The 23367-nt window shown below is 45.5% G+C and overlaps 2 protein-coding genes across 2 annotated transcripts; both read right to left on the reverse strand.

Moving 5' to 3' along the window:
• Positions 1-2135: 2135 nt before the first annotated feature.
• Positions 2136-15184, reverse strand: ACP7 (acid phosphatase 7, tartrate resistant (putative)). The gene is made up of 12 exons (XM_054580863.1): positions 15064-15184; positions 9522-9722; positions 9033-9215; positions 8004-8127; positions 7719-7781; positions 7505-7619; positions 7306-7413; positions 7160-7217; positions 7000-7067; positions 6825-6896; positions 3310-3447; positions 2136-2201 (listed from the first exon to the last, which is right to left on the reverse strand). Exons 1-12 carry the CDS (start codon positions 15182-15184, stop codon positions 2136-2138), a joined length of 1317 nt encoding a protein of 438 aa, XP_054436838.1.
• A 3807-nt stretch (positions 15185-18991) lies between these two features.
• On the reverse strand, positions 18992-19519 carry LOC129076711 (60S ribosomal protein L23a-like). The gene has a single exon (XM_054580864.1). The coding sequence runs from the start codon at positions 19517-19519 to the stop codon at positions 19043-19045; it is 477 nt and encodes a 158-aa protein (XP_054436839.1). The 3' UTR covers positions 18992-19042.
• Positions 19520-23367: the final 3848 nt, after the last annotated feature.

Raw genomic sequence — 23367 nt, forward strand, 5'->3', positions numbered from 1 at the left:
CCTGGCCTTTGCTCTCCGGTCCCTATTGCCTGGGCATGCTCACAGCCTCACAGAATGTGCCAGGCCCACATGGACACCTGCTCAGTCTGGCCGTACTGCGCAATGATGACTCCCCAGCTTCACGGGCTTGGTGCACCCCTCCATGGCATGTTCTCATTGCTTATCACCCATGTTGGGTAACCGTGTTTCCTTGCCTGCCTGTGACCTCCCACAGGGCCTGCCAGCTCTGATTCATTGCTGTCCCTGGTGTTGCCTGGAGCCCGGCATGTGGCAGCCTTCATTAAGGTAACAAATATTTATTAAGCATCTGTCTTGTCCTGGGCTGGGCTGGGCTGGATCAAGCCCTGAACACCGCCCTCTTGGGTTGACAGTCCAGTGATGGAGACAGACCCACCCCCAGACAGTGACGACCCAGAAAGGGTGAGACTGAAATGGGGGGGCCCAGGGGCCTAACCCAGTCTGAGAAGGGGCTGGGAGGGGCTGGTGGAGGAGACAGACCCTGGAATGAACAAGATGGCCTTGGTCTCTACCCTCTCTACCCAGCCTAGCAGGGTCCATTGACAATGAACAGTTAACAAATCAATGAGAGAATTGCAGAGTGCTAGGAGCTAGAAACAAAGTAAACAGGCTGGGACAGGGAGCGACTGTGGTTATTTTAGCTGCGGCTGTGGGGAAGGCTGAGGCCTGAGGCTGAGAAGGTACCAGCCTGGGGTGAGCTGGGGAGAGGGCACTCAGAGGAGGAAGAGCCAGTGCACAGGCCCTATGGTGAGAAAGAGCTTGGTGTGTCCCAGAAACTGCCAGCAGCCATGCTGCCTTGGGCCAAGTGGTTGTGGGTGGGAATAAGATGTAAGGAGGCTGTCAGCGGCAGCACAGTGGAAGAACAGACGTGACGTCAGCCTGCAGGGCTGGAACTCACAGCTTCCCTCAAGGGAGCTCTCAGCCTTTGCCTAGAACTACTGGAGTCAAATCATGTTTGTCAACCAGCTCAGAGCCCTCCTGTGGCCCCATCTCACTCAGGATAAAGGACAAAGTCCTCCCTGTGGTCTACATGGCTCCAGACAATCTGCCCCATCACCTCCCTGCCTCCATCTCCCTCCCCCTCATTCTCTCTGCTCCAGACACACTGGCCTCCCCACTGATCCCCTTACAGGTCAGGCATGTTTCTCTCTCAGGGCCTTTGCACTGGCTTTTTCTCTGCCTGGAACACAGCCCACATGGCTCCTCCCTCAGACTCCCTCCCATAATCTCCCTCCCCTTCCCTGCTTTTTCTGAGCATTTATCACTAAATAGCGACGCTGTAATGTATTTTACTTATTTATTGGGTTCGCTGTCTGTCACCTGGATAGAATGTCAGGGCCCCTAGGCCAGAGATCTGTCCTGTTCATGGCTGTCTCCCAGTACTGAAGACAGAGTCTGGTACATTATGGGTGCTCAATAAATAACGGTTGAATAAGTGAAAGGAAGAAGGGGAAGAGGGAGAAGGAGGAAAAAGGGAGAAAAACAGCAAATCTGTGAAAGCCTAAGACTTGTCAGCCACCCCAGCTTGGAGGCAATGTTAACACCTCTTGGCTTCTAGGGTAAGTCAGTGCCGGGCTGGGAAACTGTGGCACAAAGGGACATTCCTTAGCACTTTCTGGCCATTGGCCCACTGAGGGCCAGCTAAGGGGGAGAAAGTCACCATCACCAACTGCTGGACAGTGGTGTCATGATGGCCATGCTCACCTTGTGACTTGGGGCTGGTGATGCCTCTCGCCCCTGCAGGCAGGAAAGGGGCACCAGTGGGCATCCCCAGCAGAAGTGCAGAGTCCACGGAGCCACAGCCATAAGCCTCTTTATTCCCCAGGCCTGTGGGTACCTCGCCCAGTCAGTGCTATGCAACAGGGCAAGGCTGTGCCGCCCACCTGTATCTGTCTGTGTTTGTGTCCACACCTGTCCTCCAGCACAGCTGCCAGGACCCTCACCTCTCCAGGAGGGGAGAGCTGCCCAGCCCTCTCATGCTGCATTCACCCACATGGGGCCTCAGGAAGGCAGAGGAGTCAAGGCCCGCCCTGACTCCCCAGCCGGCCCTGGGTAGTGTCCTGTTACACCAGCCAAGGCAGCAAGGCCCGTGGTTGCTGAAGAGAGCTGCTCCATCCCTAGAGGTACATCATCCGGTGGAGCAGGGGTCTCACCACCCATACATCATCCACAATCTTCCCATCCTGTGAGGAACAAACACAGAAACAATATAAGGGCTGCAAGCCCAGACTCGGGGGCCAGATATCATGAGTTCAAATCCCAGCTTTGCCGCGGATGGGCTGTGTGATCTTGGACGAGTTGCTTGATATCTTTGAGCCTCAACTTTCCTTATCTGCAAGGTGGAGACAATAGTAATAGTACCTACCTCATAGATGTTGTGGGGATTAAATGAGAAATTGGGAAAGGGTACTTGAAAGAAATGTGTAAGTGTAGGTTATTGTTATTAGAGCACAAACTCTGGAGTCAGACAAAAAAAACAACCTTGCTTTAATCCCAGCTCAGCCACTCTCTGTGTGGCCTTAAGCACATGACCTGACTCTGAGCCTAACTTTCATCTTCTGTAAACTGGGGAGAACTGAAAAAGATAACACACACAAAAGCCTGCCCCGGTGCATGTGCCACTCAATAAACGGGAGTTATTTATAATGAAAAGAGCATGTTCTTTGGGGTCAGATCCCGGTTTTGCCCCCTCTGGCTGTGTGACCCTGGGAAAATTGCTTCCTCCCTCTGAGCCTCAGTTCTATCATCTCTAAAATGAAAAAACAGTCCCCTCTATGGGACTTTTGTAATTCAAGTGCTACTAAATATAAAGCATCTAGCTCAGCATCTGGTACACAATAGGTGCTCAACAAATCATAGTGATTACCAGTATTTTAAAATTACAATGACAGCAATAAAGAATGCGAGCCATGATTATTTGGGTCCATCTAACCTTATACCATCAGGACCATACACATGGCTTCCTTTACCCACCTCCCACCACCTATCTTTCTCTTCCCCCTGCTTCAAGTTGATAAATAGCTATAGAATTTACCATATTTTAGAAGCTGTTCTAAGCATTTTATAAGACACTTAACTCCCATATAATCCTGGGAGGTAGAAACTATTAAATATCTCCAATTTGCAGATGGGAAAACTATGGCTCAAAGTTAAGTAAGTTGCTTCAGGTCTTCTAGCTGGGGTGTAGCACAGGCTGGATTTGAACCCAGGATTTCTGGCTCTAGAGTCCTTGGCTTCAGAGCACACTGAGTCTGGCTACTCGGGTTGGTGACTCAGGCACCCCTCACTGACCTGGTCATCGGACACCTGCTGGATGTGGACGTGGGTCCCATTGAGGATGTGTAACCGTGTGTACCCATACTCCTTCACCCGCACGGCGCTCCAGGGCCGTGGAAAGAGGGTGAAGCTAGTCAGCCGCTCCTCGCAGCCCTGCGGGAGACAGTCGTTCAGACCTGGGTCCGGGGCAGGTGGAGGACCCGCAGAGGTGCAGAAACCACCTGCCAGGCCAGGGCCCTGCCCCCGCAACAAAGGCAAAGTCAGTTAAGACTTGACCTCAATAATGCTCACAATTGAGTGTTTTGACCCAGCCAGGCTTCCGGTGTGCAGGTCTAGAAAGTGCATAGCCGTACAAGACTGTGCACTGCAGCATTTTCTGTAAAAGCCCTGAGCTGGAAGCCACCCAAATGCCCATCAGTGGGGTCAGTTAAGTAAATTATAGCCTAACCATCGCAAAGCAGGCTAATACAGAAACATGGCCAGGATGTGTCATTAAAGGGAAAGCACAATTGCAGAATAGAAGAAATCAGAGTCTCAACCCTCACTGCACAGTAAACCCTCCAAGAAAGGTATTTAAAATCACCAATGCCTAGGGCAGAAGAAGTACTTGTCCTTACAGTAGAATGCCAGACGAATGAGGGACCTCAAAAAAAAATCACCATTTTGCAGCCATCATGATAACAACTGATTGAAGCAAGAATCATCAATAGATGGTAAAACTGGTGGTGGAAGTTTGGAGAATAACAAGATACTTGCACAGTCTTAGAGTATCTCCAGGAGACGCTTGTTAATTATAAAGGGGGAGAGAGTAACCATGGAGTGGCTGGCAGACACCACCTTAACCAAGCGATCAGAGTGAACATCATCAGTAGTGAGACAGATCCCTACCACATCTATGTGACTAGAGACTGAGGCTTAGAGGGTTTACAGAGATACCATGGGCCTCCTAGTAGTGTGCCCTGAAAACATGTCACTTTTGTGTGTTCTTACCAAAAAGGTGTAACTCTCACCTAATCATGAGTAAATGGACCCAAACTGAGGGATATTCTACAAAACGATTTTGCTGTACTCTTCAAATTTTTCAAGGTCATGAAGAATGGAAAGTGAGGAAATGTTTCTAACTAAACGATGTTAAAGAGACAAGACACCGGAATAGCACATATGATCTTAGACTAGATGCTGGGTCAAAAGAAAAACTCTTTGCTTTGATTTAAAGCACACAAATGGGACAATTGGCTAAATTTGAGTAACATAATACTCAAATTATCTTGTAGATTAGATAATAATAGTATATTATCAAAGTTAACTACTTGAATTTGATTATTATACTGTAGTGATAACAGATAACATAATGTCCTTGTTTTTTAGGAAATACAGACAGAAGGGTGAAGGGGCATCATTTCTGCAACTCATTCTTCACTGGATCTGAAAATCATAATAAAATGTATATATGCACATAGGTATATGCATATACATAAAAAGAGAGATTAAAACAGGTATGGTTAAATGTTCACTTTTGGAAAATCTTCATAAAGAGGATATGGGATATGGGAAGTTTTCATAGTATTTTTGCAACTTTCCTTTAAGTCTGAAATCATTTCAAAATTTTATATTAAAGGAAAAAAAGCTAATCTGTGCTAATATAGGTCAGAACAGCGATCATCTATGGGCCTGAGGAGCCTCTGGTGCCGATAGTGTTCTGTTTGGGGCTCTGGATGTGACTACACAGCATGTGCACTGCCAGCATGCCACCCTCAGAGGTTCTGGTGTTTGGTCTGAGGTAGGGCCCAAGGCTTCTGTGTTTCAAAACCATTCCAGGTAATTCTAACAGGCACCAAGGTTGAGAACTGCAAGGCTATAGAGCAGAATCCAAGTTGTTTTGAAAAAAGGGTGATGCAGAAACACATTTCTATGTAGACAATTACTCATTTGCACATGCACAGAGAACATTCTAAAATGCCACCAAGAGAGGGAACAACTGAGAGTGAAAGGAAGAAGGGGTGTGGATGGCTAGTGTTCACCGCCTGCCCTCTCTACTGCTTGAATTTTTATCATGAGAGGCTCTTACTTATTTGTAAGTATTGGCTTAAAAAATAAGCCTTCTCTGTCCTGGCCAGGTGGCTTGGTTGGTTGGAGCATTGTCCCTTACATCAAAAGGTTGTGGGTTCAATCCCTGGTCAGGGCATATACCTAGGTTTCAGGTTCAATCTCATGTAGGGAAGGCAACAGATTGATGTATCTCACTCTCTCTCTCTCCCTTCCCACTCCTTCCCCCATCCACTTCCCCCTCCCTCTCCCATCATCCACCCACCCCCCTCCCTCTATAAAATCAATAAGCATATCCTTGAGTGAGGATTTAAATAAATAAGCACAGAAGATTTCTCTCTTTGCAGAAGTGATTGATTCCAAGGTAGGGGCAGGGAGACACCACAAGATGACCCTGGAGCACTTTGCAATGCCAAAAAGTAAAGAAGTGCTCATGTCAAAGGGACAGGGGACCAACCTAGAGAGTTCCCAATGGCCAGAGCTGGAGCCACCTAAGCAGTAACACAGGCAATAGTATCGGATCATAGCCCACAGAATAAAATAATTACCCAAGAATCCATATTAGTATAAATCAATAACTAACCAAATAAATGAGGCAGTGGGACAGCTCTTCCTCACAAGAGGATTCTAATAAGTCTAGGAGGAATGAGAGAAATAGAAAATTCCAGTAGAACACCACGGTATTAATTGTGGCAGACAAAGCCCACTGACAGTCAAAAATTAGTGGGTGAAAGTTTGAGTAGAAACAGAACATTTGCACAATCTGAAAGAATCTCCCCCAGGATATTTATTAATTAAAAGGGGAGATACAATAAATCCATGGAGAAGGAGCCCAGCAGACACCTCCGTCAGCTGGTGATTCATAGAAACACCTCCAGGACAGAGACACATTGACATCACGCACTCTCTTGTGTGATACGCTGAGAGGCCAAGACATCACTTCTCTGACTGTCTTGCCCAAAATGCACAACCAGAATCTCAGCATGAGAAAATGTCGAATAAACCCAGACTGAGGGCATTCTGCAAAACGTGAGGGTCTGCAAATATGTGAAGGACAAAAGACAAAGAAAGACTGAGAAACTGTCACAGATTGGAGGAGCCTAAGAAGTCACAACAACTAAATACACTGTGGAATTCTGGAACAGAAAAAGGTCATTAGTGAGAAAGGAGCTGGAGTGTGAATAAAGTCTGGAGTTTAGTTACAATAATAATAATAAGCCCTCTGCCAGTGGATCCATTCAGCCCACCTGAGCAAGCCCCCAACCCCTGAAATCTTTTGAATTTATGACTTTGAATGCAAATTTTACTGTCTGAGCCTTTGTTTTCACATCTGTATGATGAGCATGTTTCTAGGTGTACCTTAGCTCTAGGGCTGAGTTAGTGATAGTGACTGTATGAAACACACAGCACCTGAGCTGCTCCAAGTTTGACCCTCAATAAATAACAAGAGAGAAGCCAGAAGCACCCTCCCCTGCCCTGCTCACAGCAGATCCTGTGATGATGTGGACTGGGCCTCGAGGGTTGGTGTAGGGCATCTCTTGACTGCCATTAAATACCTGGAGGAAGGGACAAGGGAGAGGGGCGAGTCATACCACACCATGCCAGAGAGTCTGACTAGGGGCCCATAGACACCAGCCCTCAGCCCTCGCTGAGCCTCACCTGGTAGTTGTATATAGGCCACAGCCGTTCGTATGAGTGCTCATGAGCCCACAGCTGCAGGTCAACCCCTGAGACAGAGCAAGTGGGGGTCAGGTCCCTGAATCCAGGAGAGGTAGAAGTTGGGACCTGGGGCAGCAGAGCCCTCCCCCCAGCCACTTACCATATTTGTAGAAAAGATCCTCTAGTCCAAATAACTTGCCAAAGAGGCCCTTTCGAACCTGGGCAGGAGGAGCAAGGAGTGAGGGGTGACTCAGGCCAACTCCCACCTGGCTCTCAGCACCCTGCCCCCAGGAAGGGGTTCCTCACCTTGCTTTCATGCCATGTACAGTCATCCAAGTCAGCGTTGGAACAGTACATGGGCCGGTGACCCATGGTGATGATCCATGGCCGGGCTGCCCGGTTCTCATTGGCTTTCTAGAGAGAAAGACCAGAGTGAGAGGTGGGGTTGGGGGGAAAAGAGGGGAGGCAAATCCAATAGATGACAGGCGACCTCCACCCAGGTTACCTGGAGGTCTCTCTCCAGCCAATGAAACTGTCTCTCTACCAGGTGGCGACCATAATGGAGGTAGAAATATACTTCCGTGGAGAAGGAGATGATGTGTGCAGGGCCCACATCCCAGCTAAGGGGTTAAAGGGCAGGGGTCAGAGATGGGGTCTGCACTGCATCTCCCATCCTTCATGGGAAGGAGGCCGGCCCCCTAGCCGCTCCCTCAGGTTACCTGTACCACAGGCCCTCAGTGTTCCCTGGCATACTGAAGCGAGCCTTGTAGTTAGAGAAGTTGCTGGATAAAAAGAAGTAAAAGTTTTAGGGGAGGGTCTAGGTGCCCTATCCACCCCATTTCCTGGGACTGTGAAGTCAAGTCTGGCTGCCAGCTCCTCCCTCCTCTCCTCTCACTAGCACAAATGAGCTGCTGCAGTATGAGGGACTAAGGTGAGACACCAAGAAGGACACATCTGTTCTCACTGGCCAGGCCCATGCCCACCCTGAGGCCCCTGGCTCTCACTAGCGCTCCTCATGATTCCCAGGGCATGTCATGTATGGTAGGCTGGCAGCCACGGGTTCGATGAGCCGCATGAACTCATCACCGACGCGAGCATTGTCCTGATCCATGTTGTAGGCAAAGTCTCCTGGAGGGTGGACATGGTAGGGGTGGTGGTAGACAGTGAGGACCCAGATCTAGTTCTGCTTTTGCCAGAATTGAGAGCCCTGGTTGCTCAGGTGTGGGCTGGGCAACTCTGGCCTCAGAACCATCCCAGTTCTCTGATCCCTACCTCACACCCACCGATGTGTGCATTTGGAAGTGTTTCCTGAGCCTCTGGTCCCTGAGACCCTCATAGGACCATGCTAGCCTCCTGTGCTCTGATCACATCTCTGCCTGCCATCCCGTGCCCTCCCAGGAGAACAACATTAAGACTGGCATAGTCTGGTACTGGTTTTATACCAGGCACAGTTCCAAATGCTTTACATGCTTAATCATTTGAATCTTTAAAACACCCTCTGAGGTGGGTGTTGTTATTATTATCCCCATTTCATGTGGAAAAACTGAGGCTGAAAGAGATTAAGTGCTTGCCCAAGGTCACAGAGCTGGTCAGTAAAAATCCAGGAAGCAAACCCTAGGAGTCCAGTTCCAGAGTCTGTGGTTTTGAACCATATCAGCCCCAGTCTTCACCTCCCATTGGTTCCCTATCCCCTCAAATCACAACAGCAATTATAATAACTAACACTTACAACATACCAGACAATGTCAACTTATTTAGTCATCACAACAGTCCTACAGATTCTGAACTTGTCTTACCTCTAATAATAAAAACACAGAGGAGAAAACCAACATACATAGCTATAAGGATGTGACTTGGGAGTTTAAACCGGGCAGTCCGGCCACCATGGACATGATCTCCATGGCCAGTCTAATCCCCAGTCCCTTCTGAACCACACTAGCCCTGGCCCCAGTCCCCTCCACAAGCCTGGTGTTGCCTCCCATGCAGGCCTCCCTCCCCCCATACCTCCAGGCACACCCTTCCCAATGCCTCACCCACATGGAGAACAGCATCGTACATGCCCTGCTGAGTGTCCCTGCGCAGCCGGGGTAGGGCCCTCGGGTTGTCAGCCCCCAGGTCCCCAAACACAGCCAGACGGGGGCTCCAGTGGGGCCCATTCTTTAGGGCCTTGAAGCGGAACCGCCGGCTCCAGCCCCGAGTACTGCCACAGCGGTAAACTGAGGGGAAGGGAAAGGTCACAATCAGCTGGGAGCCCCCAGATGTCCCCTCCCCCCCCCACACTCATCTTCAGTTGGTAAGGGAAAGAGGTAGTGGGTTGAATAGGTTTGACCAGAGCGCCTTCTGTCCACCTCATTCCAGGTCTCCAGAACCTTCCATTTTTATCCCAGGGTCTCAGACGATAGGCTTGCATAAGCAGAGGAATCAGGAACCTAGCCTGAGCCACCTGCCAGCGGCAGCTTCTAATCCCTATCCCACTCCTCTTCCATTCACCCCTCAACACCTGTGCCCTGGGCCCCTCTCACCATACTGGACTCCCGGCAGCAGTCCCCGCAGTGTGACACGGTGTATGTAGAGCTTCCGTCGGAGAAAGCCTCCATCCACAAAGGGGCTGACGGCGCCATGGGCCCGGAAGGGCAGGGGCCCTGATAACTGTAGCCCAAACTGCACTTCAGAGGGGGTTGGGACCCATGTGGTCCAGGTTACAGTCATGGATCCTGGCTCATCTGGACAGAAAGGAAGAGAGTGGGGCTGAGCAGTGACGTCTGGGCAGAGCAGGGAGGGATGTGCAGAGAGAATGAGAGGCAATGATTGACAGCTCCTGAAGACTCATTAGTTAAGGACACAGGTTGTAGAACTTCCCAAGTTCAATTCCAGCTTGCCATTTCCAAACTGTGCCTTTCTTTGGCAAGTCACTACCTCTTTTTGCCTCAGTTTCCTTATCTGTCAAATGGAATAATAATAGTATCTACTCTATAGGGTTGTTATGAGGCATAGATTAATAAATAATAAGTAAAGCACTTGAAACAGTGGCTAGCACAGTTAGGGTTATATGAGTGAATGGATATTATTATTTACTATGTGCAGGCCTTGTGCCAAACATTTTGCATACATGATATCATTTAGGGGTTATAAACTCAGATGTCTAGAGGCCAACTAGATAATATAAAGTGGGGAGAGGTCCAGCTGTAAGGAGTAAGGCAGTGAGAGCTCTGGGGTGTGTGGCAAACTGCAGGCCCTGCCTGCTGTGAAAGGGGCAGCCATCGCTCAGCTCTGGTGATACCTGCCATGCAGGAAGCAGGCCCAGTGCCACCCAGTCTGTCAGTTGCTAGAGTCAGTCTTTATACATTGTTTTTTTATGTCCAGGAGCATATATAGATAGATATACAAAAGCAGACTTTTAAGTGATTACTCCAAATTCTTAAAAGTTAGCAACCAAATCAAGGTTTTAAAAATATCATGAGGTATAGTGTAATGTTAAGAGCATGAGTTCTTCCTCCAGCAACATGAAAATGCACATGCAAAAGATTACACATTGCAGCACTGTATGTAATCGCAAAATACCAGAACAACTGAAAGGCCCAAATGTAGAAGAGTGGCTGAATAAACTACAACATGCATACAGTGGAGCACTATGCAGCTGTCAAAAAGAAAGAGGACAAGCTCTAGGAACTCTAAGATACAGAATGAAGTCCAAGACATAAAATTTAAAAAGCAAAGTATATGTGAGTATATGTAGTCAGCTACTCTTCATGGAAGAGAATATAAGAAAAAACACACAAGGATATGCTTATTAGTACAAAAAAAGAAATACAGGGAGGCTATACCTGAAATTAAAGAGATGGATTACTTATATAGGGTGGATGGGGAAGGAAAGGGTATAAAATAAGGAGAAATAGTGTAGTAGAAATGAGGAGGGAGGACAACTCTCTGAGTCTATCTTTTTTGTATAAAAATTCGGACTCCTAGAACTATAGTCATGTTTCACATTTACTTCATACACCCCAAAAACAAACTAACCAAACTACCCAGGATGTGAGGAGAGGCTAGTATGGAATATAAACACTAACAAATGGTTGAAACTATATTTAAAAATGAATAAAGTAACCACACTGAAGGGGTGGGGAAGAAAAGTAACCATGGGAAATAATCTTGGCTGGGCACTGTAAGGTGGCATAGGAAAGGGGCTGCACATAAGTGCCGTCATCCAATAAGTGTTCTCCCAGGGATACAGCAAACAATTCTGAAACTACTTTATCCCTCTACTACAAGTAAGTATATTGTAGATTGTGGAAGCTAGGTTTCTCAACGTTAAAGAAAAAAGTTATAAACAAGAAAAGAAGGCAAAAATAAACTTTTTAAAAAAATTAACATTTGAGCCCTGAATGGTGTGGTTCAGTTGGTTGGAGCATGGTCCTGTATACCAAAAAGTCACCAATTCAATTTTTGATCAGGGCACATACCTAGGTTGCAAGTCTGAACCCCAGTCTCGGGTGCCCATGGGAAGCACCCAATCGATGTTTCTCTCTTGCATCTATGTTTCTCTCTCTTTCCCTCTCTCTCTCCCAGTTCCTTCCCCTCTCTCTAAAATCAATAAGCATGTCCTTGGATAAGGAGGAAAAAATAAATTAAATAATTAAACAAACATTTGATGTTGGCCTGAAATCAAGGTATCAGTATGATCCTTTGGTATTTAATATATATGCAGATAGATACAGAAATATAGATGCAGCATTTGCTTATAAACATACACACATGTATGGCCTAGCTCCATTGGTGAGAAGGCCTAGAAACAATGATGCCTCACTAGCAATGAGCACACCTACTGCTCAGATTTTGGTTTCTAAATACTCAATGGAAGGAGTCAGAGAGCTTTGGAGAAGTCGTTGATTCCAGAGATGGGGGAGGAAATATACAAGATGAGCCTGGAATAATTTGTGGTGGCAGAAAGTGAGGAAGTGCTCAAAAAAAAGATGTGGTTTTATTAAAAGAACACAGAAACCAATCCGAAGAAATTCCAAAGACCAAAGCAGGGACAATTTGAGCCACAAAATAAATAATGATAATACAGGATTTTAACCCATGGAATAAAATAAATATCCATGACTCCATATTGATATAAATAAATAACTGAATAAATAAATAAATGGAGGGGGAAAGAACAGCCTTTCCTTAGAGTAAAATTTCAATAAGACAGAAAGAGAGAATTAGAAGATTACAAAACCACAACTAGGCAAACACCACACTAGTAATTGTTGCATACAGGATTCACTGATGGATACTAAAATTAACGGGTAAATTTTTCAAAAGAAACATGATTTTTGTATTCTCAAGGAATTTTCCCCAAGATATTTATTAACAACAAAGGAAAGAATAAAAATGTTACAGTGGAGAAACCTAGGAACTAAGCAATGACGGTTAACATCACCAGTAACAGCAATAAGCCATGATATCACAAATTAGGAAAGATACAGCATCGCATCTATTGCCGTCTTGCCAGAAAAACACATAACTTAGTTCCATAATGAGAAAATATCAGGCAAACCCAAAATGAGGGATATCCTACAAAATAACTACTCAGTACTCAAAAATGGAAAAATCATGAAAGGTAAGGAAAGACTGAGAAATTGACAGATTGGAGGAGACAACTAACTGTGACTAAATCAGTGAAAAAATTGGTGAAATTCTAATAAGTTTTGTAGTTGAGTTAATAGTATTGCACCAATAAAAATGGCATTAATAATAGTGTCGTGGTTAGGTAAGATACGTCAGGAGAGGCTGAGTGAAGGGGATACAGAAACTCTAATATTTTTGCAAAATTTTTGTTAAATCTAAAATTAGTACAAAATTTAAAGTTCTAAAACAAATACCATGGCTCTTGAATTGCTTAGGTTCAAATTCCAGACTGTGACTTAGGGTCAGACTCTTCATCTCTGTGAACCTCAGTTTACCCTTTTGTATAATGGGTGTAACAATAGTACCTACAGTTTAAGGCCCAAAATGAGGTTCACTGAGTTATCCAACTGAAGCACTAGTCAAAGAGTATATTTGCTACTATAATTTTGTGGGCCAAAGGACAGCTGTGATCTCGCAAGATTTTCACCGCAGGCCTGTGAAATAGATTTTATTGTTGTTTCTTTTACAGAGGTCTCCAGGCAAAGTGTCTTGTCCAAGGTCAGCAGGTTAGCAAATGCCAAAGCCAGTTTATTCATGCAGTTTCAGATCCCACATTGCAACTAATCTTTAAGAAATTATCTTCTGTAAAAGTGTCAAGAACACAAACAATAAAGAAAAATTGATAATGTGTCACAGATAGGAAGGGACCAGAGACATGGCAGCTAGGGACCAGAGACATGGGATCCCGCAGCAGATCCTGGATTAGAATTAAGACATTAGTAGAAAAACTGGTGAAATTAAAAAAAAAAAAATCCATGTTTTAGTTAGTAATGTGATGCCAATGTTAATTTCTTAGTTTTGACAATGGTACCATGGACACATAAGAGATTAACATTAAGAGCCCTGGCTGGTGTGGCTCAGTGGATTGAGTGCTGGCCTGCAAACCAAAGGGCTGCTGGATCAATTCCCAGTCAGGGCGCATGCCTGGGTTGCAGGCCAGGTCTCCGGTAGGGGGTGCTCGAGAAGCAACCACACAGTGATGTTTCCCTGTCTTTCTCCCTCCCTTCTACTCTCTCTAAAAATAAATTTTAAAAATCTTTAAAAAAATAGAGAGATTAACATTAAGGGAAGCTGAGTGAAGTGGATACAGGAACTGTATTATCTTTGCGGCTCTTCTGTAGGTTTAAAATCATTTCAAAATAAAAAAGCTAAAATAATTAAGAAGGGAGGGAGGAAGGATGAGGGAAAGAAGGAAGGGAGGGAGGAAAAGAGTTGTTTTTTGGTGAAAAGGAAATAGCCACAATTATTTGAAACTCCTTTTAAAATCTTCCTCTCTATTTCAACCACATGTCAGCATGAGATCAAATTTTCTTCATACATATTATCCAAAGTAGCATATTGAAACAGACTGAAGCAGAAGCAGATGTAAGGAGGGATCTGGCTGTCTCCAGACATTAAAGAGACTTAAAAAGATGTAACTCAATGCCACTCTTCTGACCAGCTTTTTTCCTTTGTATAGTTATTTTTCATGAAAAATATCATTTACCTTAATACAGAATGAGTTTATTGTTGTTGATTTTAAATTACAATTGCCCTGGCTGGTGTGGCCCAGTGGATTGGGTGCTGGCCTACAAACCAAAAGGTTGTCAGTTCGATTCCCAGTCAGGGCACATGCCTGGGTTGCCCTCCAGATCCTCAGTTGGGGGTGCGCAAGAGGCAACCACGCATTGATGTTTCTCTCCCTCTCTTTCTCCCCTCCTTCCTCTCTCTCTAAAAATAAAGATAAATTCTTTTTTTAAAATGGCAATAAATATTTCTAAATGCCTCAGTTTTGGTTTCTAATATGGCAAATACTATGGACAGAACTCTCATAAACTAAAGCTCTTTGAGGGTCTCAATAATTTTAGCTGTGCCAAGGGGTCCAGAGACAAATGCACATGAGACGTCTTGTTACATAGGTAATGCATCATTTATTCCTCACTATGAGGTCATGCTACTATCATCGCATTGTCCTCATCTGGATATATGGAGGAGGCTAAGACCGGAGAAGTTAAGTCATTTGCCCAAGGCTACAGCAAAGTTGAGATTCAAACCCAGGGAGTCCGGGTGCAAAGGATTCAGAGTCCAAGTTCTTACTACTCAGTGCACCACCACCTGGTGATCAAGGATCAGGAGGCAGCCTGGTGGGGACACAATGAGCAAGGACAAAACGAGCAAGAGTGACAGCAGCTCCCTTTGGAGAGTGCTTACCATAGGCTGGGCACCAGAATCAACTCCCGCACAGCCAGATGCACTACTGTTTGTGATCTCCATTTAACAGACGCAGACAACTGAGGCTCAGGAAGAGTCAGCCACCAGCCTAGGGCCCCACAGCAATCAGTGTGGGACTCCTGAGACCACAACCCAACGGGCCTCCCTGGGAAATGCCCTGGGAGGGTCACAGACACTTACCTGGATAGGACAGGTGGACTTGCTCAGGGGCAGCTTTGGGATCCTTTGGGACTCCCTGGATTCCCAGGGAGAAAAACAGGAGCAGACAGCAACAGGACAAGCAGGGAAGAAAGGGGCACATGGTGGAGGGGGGGTGGGGTGCAGAGAGGAGAAGGGGTGGGGGCTGAGCCGGGGTAGATCAGATTTGGTCAGGGACAGCAGGAGTGGCTGGGAGAAAGGAGAATGGAGGGAGACCAGGCAATGTCCCTGGGAGGGAGGCAGGATGGTAGGGAGGTCTTCAAGGGACTGGTTATCCGGATGCTGGAGAGCAAACAAAAATAATGATCACTACCCTGTGGCCAGCGCTCTCTGAGACTCACTGGGTGCTGAGCACACTGCATAGATTAATTCATGGAAGCCTCACAGCATCCCTCTGTGTGGAGGCCACTGTGATAAGCAGCTCCATATCACAGATTAGGAAAATGGGCAACCCAGTGATTCAGTTGCACAGCTCAGATGTGATGGAGCCAAGTTTGGAACCCATGAGTCCTGGCTCTTAACCACAGCTTGCTCTCAGATTTGGGAGTGGGATGGGGGTCCTGCAAGAAATTACCTTTGGCAACCCCACCCCAGCATTCCATCCTGCTCTTAGTAACCTCAGTGTCTTGTACCTGATTCCCTAGATCCTTAGCATTCCACCTCATCACTGAGCTCCATCCTCCAGCCTTCTGTTTTGGTCTTAGTGGCCTCAATCCTCCATGCTGTCCCCAGATCCCTCGGAAGTCCATCCTACCTGGGGCGGCCCCATCCCCTCTACTATCCTCCTTCCAGCATCCCCTTCCCACCCCATCTCCAGCTGTATACCCACCTCCCTTCTCCGCATCTCTGCCCTGCCAGCTCCAGTTAGGTCTCCAGCTCCCCAGGACCTGCCAGGCCCGGAAGCCAGGAGTTGAGATGGGGGTGGGGGGTGCCCTCCCTGTGCCCAGCTCACCCTCGAGAGCGCCAACTGCCCGCACACACGTCTCCGGCCACCAGTGCGGCTGCGGTATTTATGAGTTTGCAGTGCCGAGGCACCCCGCCGCCCACAGCCGTCCCAGCCCCGGAAGAGCTTGGCTTCTCCAGGTGACAGGCTCCGCAGACAGCCGGGTTCCCGGGTCCCACAGGTCCGGCCGGTCCTGAGAGCCCCACGCCCACCCGCCCCTCTCCCCTAGGGCGGGGCGTGAGAAGGAGGACCCAGAAAACTTTGGTACGCCGCCGCCACCTCCAAGTCGGTCACCAGGTGAGTTCCTGGATGGGTAAGGCGGCCCTTGCCCCCAGGAGTCCCTCCCGGCAGCTGCGAAGCCCCCAGTGTACGGACGTCGGCCCCCAGCCCTGGCCCGGCCGGATCCCGCGGTACCCAGGTGTGCTGGTAGCGACCCCTGCGACCCGGGGGATTCCCCCATCCCGTCGTGCCGGCTTCATCTTCCTCTCAGTTCCTTCCACCTTCCTCCGTCAGCAAGCTAAACCCACCGATTCCTCCCCAGACTGCCCCAGCACGCTGAAACACAAAATCAAAATCCAGGAATGACAGCGATGCTTCTGAGCTGTGCGCCCTAGGCCGGTTACTCGACCTCACAGGGCCTCGGATTCTTAACCTATAAAATGAAGGTGATAATGGTACGTATTCTAAGGACTGTCGTGAAGATTAAAGTAGTTGACGCATGAAATTTCATGCAGAGAATGAGCCTGGCCCAGAGTAAAAGATGGATAAGAATCAGCTGTTATTTCTACTATTAACGCGAACTCCAGAAATTGCCCTGGGGCCCAGGAAGAAGCAAGTGAGAATTTGTTCCTCTTTTCTGGGGGGTTGGGGAGCGCGGGCGGGGGGGCGGGGCGCAGGGAAACTATGCTGCTTTTAATGCAGCTTTTTTGTTGTTGTTGTTATTCAAATACAGTTGTTTACATCTTCCTGCCACCACTTTCCCCTGCCCCACCCACCCCCACATCCCACCCTCAATCCAACCCCTCTTTGGCTTTGTCCATGGGTCCTTTATACCTGTTTCCTCAGGACCCTTCCCCTTCTTTCCCCCCATTGTGCCCCTCCTCCCACCCCTCTGGTTACTGTCAGTTTGTTCTTAATTTCAGTGTCTCTTGTGATCTGTTGGAAGGCTTGCCACAAAGTATGCCTGGGAGTTTCTGGAGCAGAAGGAAAAGTCTGCTTACAGACATACAAATGTTTTTAAAACAAATATGTGATACAGTAGTATATGTGCTCTTTTCTTTTTTGATTTCTTTTTTTTTTATTGTTCAAATACATTTGTCTCCATTTACCCGCCACCACTTTCCCCTGCCCCTCCCACCCCCACCTGATCTCTTATATTTGAGTTTATCCTTCAATTAGCTTTTAAAACACTACTATAGTTGAATTGCATGCTTCTTTTTTATTTTACTTTCAATTACAGTTTATATTCAATATAATTTTGTATTAGTTTCATGTGTACAGCATACTACATGTTTCTTTCTTAATGCATTAAACTTCAAGATCTAGCCCTGGCCAGTATGGCTCAATTGGTTGGAGCGTATCTCCAGTTTCATTCTGATCAGGGCACAGGCCTAGGTTGCAGGATCAGTACCCACAAGATTGGTGTTTCTCTCTCACATCGATGTTTCTCTTTCTTTCTCTCTCCCTCCCCTCCACTCTCCCTAAAATCAATAAGCATATCTTCAGGTGAGGATTTAAATAAATAAATAAATATAAACAAAGAAACTTTAAGATTTAGTGGCAGGTCACAAAATTATAGTAATTTAGAAGTTTTGATGAGTGTGTAGATGTTTGAGAGTCCAGCAATGACTGCAATGGGATTTGAAAACATCTGTGTTTTCTTCTCATGACAAAGCCAGGCACTGCTAATAGTTCCATGGTCTGTTCCCCACCTGTCCCACCCCCAACCTCCTCCCCGCGCACTTTCCCCATCCCATGACACGAAGACATGCTAAATTTCAATTACATCAGCAGTTCTTGAACTCTACCTTCTTTTTTTTTTTCAGTTCACAGTGAAAGAGAATTTATTTGTGAAGCAGTGGGACAAAGAGAAGGCTAATTCACAGGTAGAGCAGCCAAATTTGGCCTTCTTAAAAATCATTGAGGACCCCAAAAAGCAGTATATGTGGGTTCTAATATTAGCATTGACCAACTGAACTAAGTTGTACACCTGAAATTAATATATTATTGTATGTCAACTATAATTTAAAAATAAATATAAATGAAGAAAACTGAGAAGTTTTAAAACACAACAATATACATGCATATTTTCCATTAGCCAGCAGAGCAATGATGTCATCACAGGTTAGATAGGTTTTGGAGGGTGAAAAAAACAAACACATCCTAGTATTGTCATGAAATAGTTATGACCTCATTAACCCCCTGAAAAAGATCTTGAGTACTCACAATGGTTCCCAAACTACATTTTGAGGACTGCTAAATTAAAGAATAGTAAAGGCAAAGAGGTCATTGTTTTTCCCATCTAAGTTCACACAGTCGCTGAATTCCACCACTCAGGTTCAAAGGCCCAACTGGAATCATGGTGGATGAGAGCTCATTGCTCACTTATGGCCCCTCCCTTACTCTCAGAATGGCCATAGAGCTATTCCTAATTTCTCTCTTTAAATACCTTTGTGTTTTGAGAGATAGACTTCCACTTCCCTATTTTTTATTCCACTCTTTAGAGCGAAGACTCCTGTTGCGCTGAGCAGAACATATACTCTGGGACTAGATAGCCTGTGTTTAGATCTAGCATGAGCATACCTCACTGTGCCTCAGTGTCCCCATTATTAAATGCAGATAACAAGAGTAACAACATCAAAGGGTTATTGTGGAGATTAAATAAGGTAAGAGCTATAAACCTCTTAGAACAGTGTCTAAACAGAGCAAATACCACACATACCCCTTTTAATTAATTATTTATTTATTTATTTATTTGTATAAAATTTTTATATTTAGAATTAGCCAGCTGGACTCAGTTTAGATGATCCCAATTTTGTTGGCAACATCCAAAGCATCATAATCTGGAGCCAGTTGAACATAGGCCTTCTTCTCCCCATCAGGCCTGATCAGGGTGTTGACCTTGGCCACATCAATGTCATACAGCTTCTTCACAGCCTGTTTGATCTGGTGCTTGTTGGCCTTGACATCCACAACGAACACAAGTGTATTATTGTCTTCTATCTTCTTCATGGCTGACTCCGTAGTCAGGGGGAACTTGATGATGGCATAGTGGTCAAGCTTGTTTCTCCTGGGAGCGGTCTTCCGAGGATATTTAGGCTGCCTTCGGAGCTGCAGTGTCTTAGGCCTCTGGAAGGTGGGAGACGTGCGGATCTTCTTTTTTTTGAGGCTGTGGACGCCTTTTAGCACTGCTTGCTTTGCTTCCAAAGCCTTTGCCTTGGCTTCGGCTTTGGGAGGGGCAGTGGCTTCCTTCTTAGCTTTCAGCGCCATCTTCATGAAAAGGGTTTCTTAATTATTTATTGTACCTAAGACATCTGGTCTGTTTAGTTTGTGAGATAAGGCTATGGTTAATCTACTTTTCAAAGTCATTTTTACATTTTTCAAATCTTTATTATGGTAAAGTGTGACACACATACAGAAAAGTGCCTGAAACATATATGTTCCACTTAATGAATTATGACGAAGGGAACACACTTGTGTCACCACCACCCAGGTGAAGAAACAAATCTTACCAACTTCCCACAGGCCCCTGCTGCCTCCTGCCAGGCTCTCCTTTCTCCCTGCGAAGGTCCCCACATTACTGATTTTTACCTGGTTTGGGTTTAAGTATGCCTCCCTGTGTACAGAGGTTTCATTTTGCCTACTTTCCACATGATGTAAACAGAATTATATAGTATGAACTTTTGTGCCTGGCTTCTTTCTCTCAACACTATGATTGTGAAATTCATCTCGGATGGGTGTAGAAATGCAGTCCATTCCTTCCCATTGCTGAGTAGTATTACACTGTAGGAGTACACTATAATTTATTTATATACCAACTGGGAATTTGAATTGTTTCAATTTTTGTCTCTTGCAAATAATACTGCACTTATCGTTCTAGTACATATTTTGTCCTAGTACATTCACAACATAATGTGAACATATATACACATTTCTCTTGGATATGAAGGCAGGAGTAGAATGGTTGGGTCATAGAGTATGTGTGTGTGTATTTATGTTTACTAGATATTACCAAAAAGCTTTCCAAAGCAGTTGTAATCATTTCTTCTCCTCCCTCCAGCCATGTTGGGGCGTTTCCATTGCTTCACATCCTTGCCAACACTTGGCCATGTCAGGTGTTTTAATTTTAACCATCACACTGGATGTGTAGTGGTAGCTCATTGTAGTTTCAATTTGCATTTCCTTGATGAATAATAGAATTGAACACCTTTTCATTTGCATGTTGGCCTTTTGGATATTCTTTTTCAGTACATACTTGTTCAAGTGTCTTGACCAATTTTCTATTGAGTTGCCCCTTTTTTAAAGATTTTATTTATTTAATTTTAGAGAGAGGGGAAGGGAGAGAGAAAGAGTGGGAGAGAAACATCAATGTGTGAGAAATATGTCAACCTGTTGCCTTTCACATGCCTCCAACTGGGAACCTGACCCGCAACTCAGGCATGTGCCCTGACTGAAAATTGAACCAACAACCTTTCAGTTCGCAGGCCGGTGCTCAATCCACTGAGTTACATCAGCCAGGGCAGCGTTGTTGTTGTGTGTTTTTTTTTAAATGGACTTGTCCTTATGTATTCTGGACACCACCAGTTTGTTAGTTGTATGTACTATACACATCTTCTCCTCGAAGGCTTGCCTTTTCACTCTCTTAATGGCACTTTTTAGTGCACAGAAGGTCTTAACTTTAGTGTAGTCCAATTTCTCAATCTTTTCCTTACATCTTATTTTTCCAAGTATCATTTTGCATTACGTTTAAGTTGGCAGTCAATCTGGAACTGGTTTTTGTGTATGGTGTGAGGTAGGGTTTTCAATTTCATCAAAGGAACACACATGGCTAGTAAAATAAAGATAAATGAGTCTGCTTTTTTAAACAAAATTCTTTTTAAAAAGTATTTTCCACTATGAAAGTAATATTGCCTTATTACTGAAAAATAAGAAGGTAGAAATAGAGATTAATGGTTCAGGGGACTGACAAGCCTGGATTTGGGTCCTGGTTCTGCCACCTCTTGGCTGGGGAACCTTGGGCAAGTCTTGCCCTTCTGTTAGCCTCAGTATCTTAATCTCTAAAATGGGTAAGGCAGTGCCTACCTCACAAGTGCTTGGAAGATACAGCATGTAAAGCCTGTAAATACAGGGTGAGATGCAGAGAAAGAGCTCAATTAGTAGTAGCTGCAATTATTAACAAAGGATTTTATTCAATCACCCAGTGTCCATTTACCCCTAAGCTACCTTTAGTAACAGTGGATGCTCCTCCTTGAAGCATTTTTTTTTTTCTTAGACACAGGATCTGGGTTGTATCAGGATCATACCATAGCCCAGTGCTATTTTTACTAGATTCTTCTAAACATTCTCATACACTGAAATATCTGCATGATATTCCATTGTGTGGCATACTTCACCCATTCTGAGAAGAAAAGAGATGGCATTAGTGGCTAAAGTCCTTTGATATAAGTCCTTTGCTTCTCTTTGCCTCAGTTTCCTCATCTGTAAAAGGGAGATAATATACCACACTGCACACCTGATGTGTTTTAAGGAGTCACTATGAGAATTAGATGAGTGAGTATATGTAATGAACTAAGAACAGTGCTAAAAATGGTGTTTTCTGTAAACCGATTCCTCAAAATCTTCACAAAAATATTTCAGGATTTTGAAATTCATCATAACATAAAATGGACTGACGGATGGGTAGCAGAATGAACCAATGTGTGGAGAAAGCAAAAGTAGTTAAGTATTTAATGGTAGGGTCCAGGTGGTAGATATATATGTGTGGTCTTTGAAATTCTTTCAGTTTTCCTGTGTGTTTGAAAATTTTCATAATAAAATGGGAGAAATCTTTAAGGAGATCCACGTAGCTATTGTTATTGATGGTCATGGTGAAAACAGAACAGCTACTGATTCCTGAGAACTTGGTGTGTGCCAGGCACCCTAGGGGTGAAATGGTTCATCTAATGGCCCTGATGATCTATACTGCAAACTTTGCAAAACCCATTTTACAGATGAAGAATCTGAGGCTCAACAGGACTTAGGACCTCATTGTGCCGCCTTCAGATCCCTGACTTTGCAAGGGGCAGAGAAGGGGTATGGGAGCCAGAGGAGGGGAGCAGGGGAGGGAGGGTGGCATGCAGGTCTTAAAGTCTTTCCTGGGGAATGACCCTCATTTTCACAGCTGCCTTGTAGGGACCACTCCCCGTGTGCCAGGTCCCGTACTAAGTGCTTTGCATGAATAATCTCACTGATATTACATCCCAGTTATTAACCCCATTTTATAGATGGGGAAACTGAGGCTAACAGAGATTGAGCAACTTTGCTAAGATCACACAGCTGGTATGTTGCCAAGCTGGGATGAGAACCCTGATGCGTCTAATTTAAAAGCCTGTGATAGGAACACTTTTAGGAGAGACTTTTCCCCAGTTTGGATGTTATCTGTAAAGAAAGACTGTCAGTTCCACCTTCAGATCTATCCAGAGTGTGCCCACTTCCCACTTCTCCCCAGCCTCTACCATCATCTCCCTCTGAACAATCTCAGCAGCCTGTCCCTGGTCTGCCTGATCTAGTCCTGCCCCTGCAGTCTGTTCCCTACATGCCCCAGTGGGCTCTGTTAATGCCTGAGTTAGATCCTGTCCTCCCCAGAGACCTCAGTGGCTCCATCTCACTCAGGGTAAAAGACAAAGTCCTGCCCATGGCCCATCCCACATGATCTGTCCCTGTCACCATTCTGCCCTCATCTCCCACTACTCACCCCCTTGCTTACTCTGTTGCAGGAACAGGGGCTTTGAACAGAGCAGACACATACTTATCTCAGGGGCCCTTTCACAGGCTGTTCCACTACCTGGAATATTCTTCCCCCGATGCCAACTAGGTTCCCTCTCTCTCTCCTTTAGCCTTTACCCAAACGTCACTTTCTCAGAGAGGCTGTTCTTGACTTTCTAATATAAACAAAATTGCAATCCACCTTCACATATCACTCCCAATCCCCAAGCCAGAGAGAGGTCTGCAGACTTTTTCTGTGAAGGACAAGATGTTAAATAGTTTAGGCTTTGTGGGCTATATATGGTGTCTGTCACAGTTACTGAACTCTGTGGTTATAACACAAAAGCAGCCACAGACAATATGTAATCCAGTAAGCCTGG

The sequence above is a fragment of the Pteronotus mesoamericanus genome, unplaced genomic scaffold, assembly GCF_021234165.1.
Source record: "Pteronotus mesoamericanus isolate MK-2021 breed Mesoamerican mustached bat unplaced genomic scaffold, CSHL_Meso_final contig_639, whole genome shotgun sequence".
Classification (NCBI taxonomy): domain Eukaryota; kingdom Metazoa; phylum Chordata; class Mammalia; order Chiroptera; family Mormoopidae; genus Pteronotus; species Pteronotus mesoamericanus.